This window comes from Trachypithecus francoisi, unplaced genomic scaffold, assembly GCF_009764315.1.
Source record: "Trachypithecus francoisi isolate TF-2019V2 unplaced genomic scaffold, Tfra_2.0 Lachesis_group0, whole genome shotgun sequence".
Classification (NCBI taxonomy): Eukaryota; Metazoa; Chordata; class Mammalia; order Primates; family Cercopithecidae; genus Trachypithecus; species Trachypithecus francoisi.
The window spans coordinates 136,353,676-136,366,088 of record NW_022681453.1 but is presented as its reverse complement, the minus strand read 5'-3'; the positions used below and the strand labels follow the sequence as shown (position 1 = coordinate 136,366,088).

At 38.3% G+C, this 12,413-nt stretch overlaps 1 protein-coding gene across 2 annotated transcripts in view; it reads left to right on the top strand.

Annotated features, from left to right (window-relative positions):
- SCN11A (sodium voltage-gated channel alpha subunit 11) overlaps positions 1-12,413 on the top strand; it is a 111,146-nt gene that overhangs the window by 7,686 nt on the left and 91,047 nt on the right. For both annotated transcript variants that reach the window (XM_033212076.1, XM_033212077.1), the window contains exons 4-5: positions 10,306-10,434; positions 11,686-11,780. In XM_033212076.1, the coding sequence (XP_033067967.1) occupies positions 10,306-10,434; positions 11,686-11,780 (224 nt within the window). The remainder of the gene's footprint in view (positions 1-10,305; positions 10,435-11,685; positions 11,781-12,413) is intronic.

The following is a 12,413-nucleotide window of genomic DNA, read 5'->3' as shown; positions in this document are numbered from 1 at the left end:
ATTTTATGCTTTTCTAGCTGTTTTCTGGTTGTCCGATTATTATCTAACTTCAGTTCAGTTATGGTCAGAGAATATACTCTGTAAAATTTCAATCTCTTGAAATAAAGAGAAACATCTTTTATAGTCTGTCTTGGGAAGTGTGTCACATGCACTTGGAAAGAATGTGGATTCTGCCACATTCTTAAATACTCCTTAAAAGGTCAGTTAAGTTAAGGTGGTTGATAGTGTCATTTAGATCTTTTGTACCTGTACTGAGTTTTACCTAGCGTTTTTGTGAATTACTGAAAGAGAGGCTTGAAATCTCTATCTATGATTGAATTTGTCTATTCTTTCTCTCTTTTTGTCAAATTTGGCTTCGTGTATTTTGAAGCACTATTATCAGGTACATACATATTTATGATTATTATTATCCTCCGGATGTATTCATTCTTTTATTATTATGGAATGTCTTCTTTGTCTCTAATAATACTCATTTAAATATTTGTTTTGTCTAATATTAATATAGCTACTCCAGCTTTCTTATGCTCTTTGTTTGCATGGTATATCTTTTTCCATCCTTTTACTCTCAACCCTTTTGTGTCTTTGTATTTGTAGCAGATATCTTGTAAACAACATATAGTTGGTTTTTGCTTTTTATGCAGTCTATCAATCCAGTTGCAGACTTTTGATGGACTAAAGTTCATTTACATTTAATATAGTTATATAATTGAATTTTGCTCTGCTATTTTTCTATTGGTTTTCTATTTATCTCTTTTTTTTTTGTCATTGTTGTTATTCCTTTGCTACTCCATTATTTCCCCATTCCTGCTTCCTTTTGCATCAATCAAGTATATTTAGTATTTCATTTTAATCCCCTACTGGCCTTTTAGCTTTACTTACTTGCATTTTTTAGTGGTTTCTTCAGAGATTAAATTAGGCATTTTTAAATGGGCAAAATAGAGTTAATGTTGAATTCCTTCAAGTAAAACAGAAACCATGCCACAGTTTAGTCCTGTTTGTTTTTTGTCGTATATTTATATTAATGTACACAATAAACCCAACAATACGGTTTATCATTTTTGCTTTAAATGGGCACATGCCTTTTAAAGACATTTTTTTTCTCCTGTAGATCCAAGTTATCTTTTGGTATTATTTCTTTTTAGCCTGAACAACTTCCTTTAATATTTCTTGTGGTTCAGTTCTGTTGGCAACACATTCTCAGTTTATATTGATCTGAAAATGTCCTTATTTCATACTCATTTTTGAAGTAGAGTTTCATTGTATATAGATTTAGTGCTCGACAATTTGTTTTTCTAGCACTTTAAGTATGTCATTTCCATGTTTTCTGCCCCCTGTTGCTTAGCTCTCTCTTGCTTGCTTCCAGGATTTCCTCCCTAAATTTCCAGCTGCTCTGCCAGCTCTGAATTCCATCCTCAGCCACCTTAAATCTTCAGGACTGCAGCTGTTTGCTAGTATTGGGGTGGGAGTGGGGAAGCTGGAAAACACTCTCAGACCAAAACGTTAAACATTTTTATAATTCTTATGCATTGCAGGTACCTTCTTTTAAGAGGAACATCTGCCCCAGTTTCTGCCTCCTTTTGTTCACCTTGCAGGGCCTTCAAATAGTTGTCCTTATATATATTTTTTTCCAGTTTAATACTCATTATCTGTGGGAGGGTTTGCCCAACCACTTCATGTCTTCATCACAATTGAAGCAGGCATTAATGGTCTCTTAATTTTGCTTATTATTTTTTTCCTTTCCTATATTAAATTTAACAAACTTTCCTCTATGCCTGTGGATTTTGATTTATAGTTAGAAATACTTTCTCTAGCCTTAAGTTATAAAAGGACTCTCTCATATTTTCTTATAGTGCTTTTATAGTTTCCTTTTTTAAAAATTTAAATCCTTGAATAATTTGGAATTCATTCAAGGGTAGGGTGTCATAAATAGATCTGACTTCATATTTCCATCGCAGATGTCTATCCATTTGTCCCAACACCATTTGTTAAATAGTCCACCTCCTATCCTCTAATGTGAAATGTTACTTAGGTATTCAGATCTATTTCTGGACTTTCTTTTCTCTTCCATTGGTCTTCATTTTCATATGCCAGAACCACACTTTTTAACTATCAAGATTGTCTAATATTGTAATGTTCAGGAGTGCTAGAGGTTCCTTTTGAGAATTTTTATGGTTCTTGTTGGTTTATTTTTTCAAGTAAATTTTATAGTCAACTTGGCTGGTTTTATTGACATGATGAAAGGATTTACAAATGAACCTGGAGGAAACTGACATCTTTATGAGGTTGGAATTCATTGAGAACATGACATATTTTTTATTTGTTAAAATCTTCTTTTGTGTTCCTCTAATTGCTTTAAAACTTTCTTCATACAGATCTTCCACAATTCTTGCTAAATTTGTTTGTGAATTTTACTGTTTTTGTTGCCATTATAAATGTGGTCTTTTCTTTCATTATACCTTGTAACTAGTTGCCTTGTTATATAAAACTATATGTATATATATGTATGTACATCAGTATTATACATATCAATATTTTATATATATATAAAATTTTGTGCTATCTTTGATAAAATTTGTTGTCAGCATTTGTTTACTCTCTTGATGACTCGTATGGCTCCCCATCTTTCTCATGTATTGAAAATTTTTTTTTTTTTTTTGAGATGGAGTTTCGCTCTTGTCGCTCAGGCTGGAGTGCAATGGTGCGATCTCGGCTCACCGCAACCTCCTCCTCCCGGGTTCAAGCAATTCTCCTGACTCAGCCTCCGGAGTAGCTGGGATTACAGGCATGCACCACCACACCTGGCTACTTTTGTATTTTTAGTAGAGACAGGGTTTCTCCATGTTGGTCAGGCTGGTCTCTAACTCTCGACCTCAGATGATCCACCCACCTCGGCCTCCCAAAGTGCTGGGATTACAGGCATGAGCCACCATGCCAAGCTTGAAATGTTTTTAATAGCATGGAAATGAGGCATTCTGAGAGAAAGAAAGAGAATTATCCAGTAAAGCGATTTATATCTGCAAATCTTTTGGAGAGGGATATAAGGAATTAGTGAAATGGGAAGGAATTCATTTATTAATCGCTTTTGCATTTTTCGTTGGTAATTTTTCAGTTTTAAAATTTCTCTGAATATTTTGCTATATTCTTCTTCTCATTTATCATTTTGTTCATGTTTTCTTTTTTCTGTGTTTAGATTTGCCAGAGGTTTGCCTATCTTTATGTTTTTTTAAAGTATGTCTTAAATTCTATTTTTAAAACTATTCTATAGTTTTTCTAAAACTATGTCTTAAATTCTATTTGTCTTAAATTCTGTTTTTCTAAAACTATATCTTAAATTCTGTTTATGTATTAAATTCTATTTTTATTTTATTATTATTTTTTGAGACAGAATCTCACTTTCTTGCCCAGGCTGGAGTGCAGTGGAGCAATCTCCACTTACTGCAAGCTTCGCCTCCTGGATTCAGGCGATTCTTGTGTCTCAGCCTCCCAAGTGACTGAGATTACAGACATGCACTGCCACATCTGGCTAATTTTTGTATTTTTAGTAGAGACGGGGTTTTGCCATGTTGCCCAGGTCTTGAACTCCTGGACTCAGGTGATCTGCCTGCCTCAGCCTCCCAAAGTGGTGCGATTACAGGCGTGAGCCACGGCACCTGGCCTTAAATTCTATTTAAAAATATAATATTTTTGGCCGGGCACCGTGACTCACCATCTATAATCCCAGAGCTTTGGGAGGCCGAGGCAGGCAGATAACCTGAGGTTGGGAGTTCGAGACCAGCCTGATCAACATGGAGAAACCCCATCTCTACTAAAAATACAAAATTAGCCGGGCGTGGTGGCACATGCCTGTAATCCCAGCTACTCGGGAGGCTGAGGCAGGAGAATCACTTGAACCTGAGAGGCAAAGGTTGCGGAGAGCCGAGTTCATGCCATTGCGCTCCAGCCTGGGCAACAAGAGTGAAACTCTATCTCAAAAAAAAAAAATATATATATGTGTGTGTGTGTGTGTCTGTGTGTGTGTATAATATTTTTCCCTCTACCTTCTTTTATTTTCTTCCTTATACATTCAATAGGACATAACGTATTCTAAAATATGAATTTGAATATTTAGTACATGTATTTTCCTTCTTGTTGTAAATAATAAAAGTATTTATAGGGACAATGCTTGGGGTACAGCTTTGTCTCTGTCTTACAGGTTTTAATATGTGGCATTTCAATTTTTAATATTTTCTAAATGTCTTTTGTATTCTTATTTTCCCTTCCTCTTTGGTTCAGTTTCTTGCAGATTCTTCCTTAAGGATGTTTATAGTAACATTTGTGGTATCTGACTTGGCAAGTTGCAAGTATTGTACTACATCTCCCACATTAGTTACGCTTGAGCTGTACATTTCCTTTCAGATCCTCTAGTAATTCAAAGAGACTCACTCAGGTTCAGGCAAATATAAGAAGCTTCTGGTGAATGGAATGGCTTAGCTAATATTTCTAAAATGACTGGACAATAACTCACTGTTTCTAAGGCTTGAGGGACTTGGGCACACAGGCAAAAAATCACTCCTACTAGAGGTATGACGGTGAAAGCTGACTAGCAGCTGTTTGTGCCTCTGGTGGGGAGTAGGACTGGGGACTCCCAGACCTTGCAGGCACTTATTAGGGAATACAACATCATCAGGAAAGGAGCTATGTGAGCAAGGTTGGATGCTCCAGGGAAAGATGGACTAATGACCCTGAGAGGCTTTCCTCCCAGAATCTGGGTGATGTTCATTCTCATCATGCTTCTTGAGAACATGTTTTTATTTTCAAATGTTTTCACAGATTTTAAATGGGAATTTGGGAAGGCAGTCTCCAGTCACTTCCACCCTACTTTTTTTCCTGGAAGTGTTCTCTAAATCATATTCACATCTATTCTAATTTACTTGGCTCTAGTGGTTTCTGGGACACTGGTTAGAGGTCAGACTTTGAAAACTGCCCTTTCTTTGATTATAAGTTCTGATTTGTTTCTGGAGAATTCTTCTCCCTCCTAGGTGGTGTCTTTGTAGGGACCATCTGTCTCTGTTGCTAGGTGGAATCTGGAACCTGGTTAAGTCTGGCCAGCGGAGGGGCTATGCCTTGAGGAGGGCACAGGTAGCCCCAGGAATAGATGCCATCCTGGCAGTGTCCCTGGGAAATGTGGTCTCCTCTTTGGAGATTTGGCTGTTGCATGAGGTGCTAACTGAGTGCGGGTGCTGCTACTCGTTGCTTACTGCAGCTTCCCTGGAAGCCTTTTTGATCAGGAGGGTAGGACCTATGGAGGAGACAGGTCAGGAGAGTGCATTGTTTCCACAGCAGCAGTTTGCCCTGCCTAGCCTTTGTGGTGAGATGCAAGGAGCCTTCTTTCTCTGTTGGGGAAGGTAATTTTCTCTGAGGCCATTTTCACTATTAAAATACCCATAAGGCAGGGAGGAAAACCCCTTTTTAGGCCATAGGGAAGCAGAGAGGAAGGAAGCAAGGGTGGGGAAAGCTGCTGCTCTCCCCTGGCAGTTCTGAATAGTAGATACATGAATGTGGGGTGGAAGGAGGCTGTTAAAAATGTCTTCATACAAGGAGGTATGTAATTTCCTCCTGGTGGGCATGGCTTTATTCCATATCAGATGTCATTTTGATCTGCCTGTCCCATCATTGGTCAGGCTTCAACTGGAAAAGAGAGAATGGTGGAAGTAAGAGGTGGGAGGCTAGAATGTCAGGCCGAAATAGCAGCGATGGTCTGCTGTCTCATTTGCTTGAGATCTGTATGAAGACTTGAAAAATCCCACAAATATGCAATTACAGATTTTTATAAAAGCACCTATAACTTTATAATTTAAAATTGATATTAAAAGATATTGCCTTTTTAAACTCTTTTAATGCCTGTTTACATGAGGACATTTTTAACAGCCTCCTGCAACCCTACATTCACACACACATAGTTTAGGACAGACATTATTTAATCTGATATGCTCATTTGTCACACAAAAGGTGAGCAGCTCAGAAAAAGCCTGAAGCAAGGAGGAGCTCTTGCCTGTAGCAGCCTCATGACCATTTCTGCTCTTGGACTTGGCTACTTTGAGGTTTTTCAAGTCCTCAAGGCCTTTGTTCTTTAGTTTTCAGGGCTACTATGGCTGGATAGTTTACCAGAAAAGGTCCACCTCTTCTACTCTTAACTGACAAGTTGTTTAACTGAATTGCTTGTTTCTGTCCCAAGTGAGCATGTCTATGTGTTTGCGCTTGCAGACCCAGTGTTTTTGCAGCTTGGGATTATAACAAAAGATACAAGATTTTTTTTTTTTGAGGCAGAAGAGAAAAAGGTAAATAAATTAGAGAATTGTCTTAGACAATTTTATGTTGTGATAACAGAATACCACAGACTGGATAATTTGTAAAGAATACAGATGTATTTCTTACAGTTCTGGAGGCTGGGAAGTCCAAGATCAAAGGGTCTGCATCTGGTGAGGGTCTTCTTGCTGCATTATCCCATGGCAGAAGGCAGAAGGGCAAAAATGTGCACATGAGAGAGCAAGGGCAAAGAGGCCTGAACTCACCTTTTATCAGGAACCCACTCCTGAGATATTGGCAATAATACCTCACAAAGGCAGTATCTTCATGGCTTAATTACCTCCTAAGGGTCTCACCTCTTAATACCATGATAATGCCAATTAAATTTCAACATGACTTTTGGAGGGAACATTCAAACCATAGCAAGGATAGCATATGATGGAAGATTCAGGGAAGAAAAAGGAAGGGCCAGTTTTTATTAAAGTTGTGATAAAGTACATATCACATAAAAGATACCATCTTAACTATTTTAAGTTCAGTGGAATTAAGTACATTCACAGTGTTACACAACATTATCATTATTCGTTTCCAGAACTCTTTTCATCTTGCAAAACCGAAACTCTATATCCGTGAAATACCAACTCCCCATTTCAGTCTTCCCCTCAGCCCCTGCCTCATATAAGTGGATCACACAGTATTTGTCTTTTTGTGACTGAATTGTTTCACCTTGCATAATGACTTCAAGGTTTATACATGTTGTAGAATGTGACAAAATTTTCTTCCTTTTTAAGGCTGATTAATATTCCATCACATGTAAATACCACATTTTACTCTGAACTGACAGGTTGTTTGACTGAATTACTTGTTTCAGTCCCAAACGTGTGTGTGTGTGTGTGTGTGTGTGTGTGTGTACAGACCCAGTATTTTTGACAGCGTGGGAATATAAAAAAAGATATAAACTATTTTTTTTTAGAAGATTGTCTACTTATCTGACAAAGAGCATTTGGGTTGCTTCCACCTCTTGGCTATCGTGAACAGTGCTGCTATGAACATGGGTAGGCAAATATGTCCTTGAGAACTTGCTTTCAATTCTTTTATGCATATACCTAGAAGTGGCTTTGCTGGATCATATGGCAGGTCTATTGTTAATTTTTGAGGAGTCTTCATACTGTTTTCCATAGAGATTGCACCATTTTACAATCACATCAACAGTGCACAAGTGTTCCAATTTCTCCACATCTTCATCAACACTTGTTATTTTAGGTTTGTTTTAAAAATAGTAGCCGTCCTAATGGGTGTGAGGTCATCTCTTTGTGGTTTTGATTTGCATTTTGCTAATGATTAGTGATGTTGAGCATCTTTTCATATGCTCATTGGCCATTTATATTTCATCTTTGGAGAAATATCTATTCAAATCCTTTGGTCATTTTTTAATTAGGTCATTTAATTTTTTATTGTTGAGTTGTAGGAGTTCTATTTTATTTTATTTTATTTTACTGTAAGTTCTGGGGTACATGCGCAGAACATGCAGGTTTGTTACATAGCTGTATGTGTGCCATGGTGGTTTGCTGCTCCATCAACCCATTATCTAGGTTTTAAGCCCCACATGCATTAGGTATTTGTCCTAATCCTCCTCCTCCCCTTGCCTCCCACCCCACAACAGGCCCCAGTGTGTGTTTTTCCCCTCCCTGTGTCCATGTGTTCTTAATGTTCAACTCGCACTTATGAGTGAGTGAGAACATGCAGTGTTTGGTTTTCTGTTGTAGGAGTTACTTACATATTCTGGATGTTAACCCCTTGTTAGATATATGACTTCCAAATTTTTCTTCTATGAGTTGTATGTTTTTCAGATCTTACATTTAGGACTTTAATCCATATTGAGTTAATTTTTTATATGGTGTAAGTAAAGATTCTAACTTCATTTTTCGCAAGTGGAGATTCAGTTTTCCCATTACCATTTGTTAAAAAGACTATCCTTTTTCCAAGGACATTGCCAAGACTATTCCATAGTCTTGTCACCCTTGTGGAAAATAATTTGGCCATATATGCAAAAGTTTACTTCTGGGCTCTCTATTCTATTCCATTGGTCTATATGTGTCTTTATGCTAGTACCACCTTGATATGCTTTGTCTGTATCCCACCCAAATCTCATCTTGAATTGTAGTTCCCATAATTCCAACATGTGGTGGGAGGGCCCTGGTGGGAGATAATTGAGTCATGGAGATGGTTTCCCCCATGCTGTTCTGTTAATAGTAAGTTCTCATGAGATCTGATGGTTTCATTAGGGGCTTTCCCCTTCACTTCACCCTCGTTCTTCTCCTTCCTGCTGCCATATGAAGAAGGACATGTTTGCTTCCCCTTCTACCATAATGGTAATTTTTCTGAGGCCTTCTCCAACCATGCTGAACTGAACTGTGAGTCAATTAAATCTATTTCCATGATAAATTACCAGTCTCAGGTATGTCTTTGTTAGCAGTGTGAGAATGGACTAATACACACCTATTTTGATTACTGTAGCTTTGTAATAAATTTCAGTATCAGGAAGTGTGAGACCTCATAATTTGTTTTTTTTTTTTTTCGAGATTGTTTTGGCTATTTGGGGTCACTTGAAATTCCGTATGAATTTTAGAATGGATTTATATATTTTTGTAAAAAATGTCATTGGGAGTGTGATAAGGATTGCACTGAATCTGTAGATCACCCTGGCTAGTACAACATCTTAATAATATTAAACCTTTCTTTTTTATTTATTTATTTATTTATTTATTTATTTTTTATTTTTTATTATACTTTAAGTTCTAGGGTACATGTGCATAACGTTTATATCATGTATAACTCCCCAGTGCAATCCCTCCCTCCTCCCCCCTCCCCATGATAGGCCCCAGTGTGTGATGTTCCCCTTCCCAAGTCCAAGTGATCTCATTGTTCAGTTCCCACCTATGAGTGAGAACATGCGGTGTTTGATTTTCTCTTCTTGTGATAGTTTGCTAAGAATGATGGTTTCCAGCTGCATCCATGTCCCTACAAAGGATGCAAACTCATCCTTTTTTATGGCTGCATAGTATTCCATGGTGTGTATGTGCCACATTTTCTTAATCCAGTCTGTCACAGATGGACATTTGGGTTGATTCCAAGTCTTTGCTATTGTGAATAGTGCCGCAATAAACATACGTGTGCATGTGTCTTTGTAGTAGAGTAATTTATAATCCTTTGGGTATATACCCAGTAGTGGGATGGCTGGGTCATATGGTACATCTAGTTCTAGATCCTTGAGGAATCGCCATACTGTTTTCCATAATGGTTGAACTAGTTTACAATCCCACCAACAGTGTAAAAGTGTTCCTATTTCTCCTCATCCTCTCCAACATCTATTGTTTCCTGACTTCTTAATGATTGCCATTCTAACTGGTGTGAGATGGTATCTCATTGTGGTTTTGATTTGCATTTCTCTCAAATATACAAGAAAAAAACAAACAACCCCATCAAAAAGTGGGGAAAGGATATGAACAGACATTTCTCAAAAGAAGACATCCATACAGCCAACAGACACATGAAAAAAATGCTCGTCATCACTCGCCATCAGAGAAATATTAAACCTTTCAATCCCTGAACACAGGTATGAAAAAATTCAGCTATTTGCTTATCATTTACTCTCTGCATTGTCCTGTCACCATTGTCTCCTTCTGTACATCAGAGTGACAGCTCTAGAATGGTGGTGACAAACTACAACCTCTAGTACTTGGGCCTCATGTTACCTGAAACTATTCTCAAGAATATGGACATAAAGCTAGGTCTTGAAATGCAGTCTCACAATTTATCTCTAGGCCTGTTTCTCTGAAACTCTAAATACCAGAACTTGCTTAAAAAGCTTGCGTTTTTGAACTCTGGTTTGCTGAAGACCAGAATGTTAAATGGCACATTGAAATGGAAAAAAAAATCAAGGCCAGTAAGATAGCAGGGCTCTTTACTTTTCATATTGTTTATCATGTTTCTTCCTGTTGTAAATGGTTTGCTTTTTAGGTGTGTCTTCACTGGGATTTATATTTTTGAAGCTTTGATTAAAATACTGGCAAGAGGTTTCATTCTGGATGAGTTTTCTTTCCTTCGAGATCCATGGAACTGGCTGGACTCCATTGTCATCGGAATAGCGTAAGAATGTTAAAGATGTTTTTGAAGAGACTTGGGTGGGAAAGAAGCCCCTTTGCTTCCATCAGAGCTCTGTGTGGATTCATTTGAGTGGCTGAGTATGCCCTAGTAATGCCTAGAGCTCTGACTGCTTCGTTGGTTGGCCCTGAACAGCACATGCAGCCAGTTGACCAGATGCCTCCACACACAAACCCATTTCTAGGTCAACACTCAAGTTCTTGTTCCTTCAGCCATTTACTCACCAAAACTGGCCTGTTATGGGCCAGGCTTTATGCAAGATACAGAGTGTGCCAATGAAATACAAAAAAAAAAAAAAAAAAAAGACATGTTTTTCTGTCTTATGAAGCTCACAGTCCAGAGGGGAAGAGTGACAATTAATGACCCTTAAATATAGTATGATGAGTACCAGGATAGGGGCTATACATGTATTAAGCTGTCAGAGGATATAGGAAGAACAAAGCGGTCTAAAAAATCTTTGACTACTACAAGGTTACCAAGAGCTTTACTCCTGTTTACTTCTAGAAGTTCTGTAGTTTGAGTTAATTATTATGTATGGTGTAAGGTGTAAGGTGAAGGCTGAGGCTCTTCCTGCAGGAAAGACACTGATTTGGAATCTGAATGATGAAATGCAGTAAGCAAAAGAAAAAACGAGAAATGCAGTGGCACATTGCCAGCACAACAATAGTAAACCTAGCATCATTTAATCTGTACCAGGCATTATGTTAAGCACTTTGCATATTTTTTCCTATTTAATATTCACAAAAGCACTTGGAGGTAGGTGCTAGTAATTTCAGAGTTTGATATTTGAAGTTCAAAGGTTGTGTGCTCTTAGTTATTGAAAGGCGGTGAAGCACAGTGGTTTAGAGTGTGACTCTGGAGCTACACTGCCTGGCTGCACATTCAGGCTTGACCATGTAGTGGCTGGAGACTTTAGTAAAGTGCCTTGGGGCATGGAACTTGTCAGCCACTCAGTAAATATTTGAGAGGACTTCTATTATTCATTAGCCACAACTACATGGACTATTTCAAGGAGTCTTCATCTGTGTCCACATATGAAGGTGAACTGAGAACAGCCTCCTCTACAGTTCATATCAAGAACAGTGGTATGCCAGATCCTAAGATAAAGGTGAAGCTGTCGATTTCACCTTGGAGGTCACAAGCCCCAGGCTGAGCTTACTTGTGGCTTTTGTGGAGATGTGCAGTGCAGCTGTAGGACTGAGCAAGCCCATGCTTTCCCTGTGCTTTGTCTTGTAGGATTGTGTCATGTATTCCAGGAATCACCATCAAACTGTTGTCCCTGCGTACCTTCCGTGTGTTCAGAGCTTTAAAAGCAATTTCAGTAGTTTCACGTAAGTCACTCTCACTTCCCACACTGGCTCCTATCTAGAAAGAATGTTAATTTATATTTAAATTTTTTCAAAATGTCATCATGTAAACCAAAAACAAACAAACCCTGCTTTACAAATTTATATGATGGCCCAACTGATAATTATTGAGCACCTAATATGTCCAGGCACTGTGCTAACTGCTTGAGATCTAATAGTAAGCAAATGGATACAGACTCATGGAGTTTTACCTTCCAGGGTAGGGGGTGGGGAGACAGACACGAAACAACAACTATAATAAATAAGTACATTATGTAGCATGTGAGCAAGTGTTATGTGCCACGGAAAATATAAAGAAAAAGTAGACACCATAGAGGCTATGGGAAGTCACAGGGTATAGGGGAAGCAGGTTGCAGTTTTAAACAGAGTGATCAGGATAGTTGTCATTGAAGTGAGAGGTGGCAGAGATTTGAAGATGGCAATGGAGTGACACAAGCAGATATATGGGAAAGAGTATTCTGAGCATGGGAAACAGCCAGCACAGAGATTGAGTAGGAAGGATGAGGATGGGACTGGAGGGGAGAGAGTGAGGGGCCAGGTAGAGGTGAGATCATAGAAGTGAAGGGGGGCCGGATGCAGTCACTCACGCCAGTAATC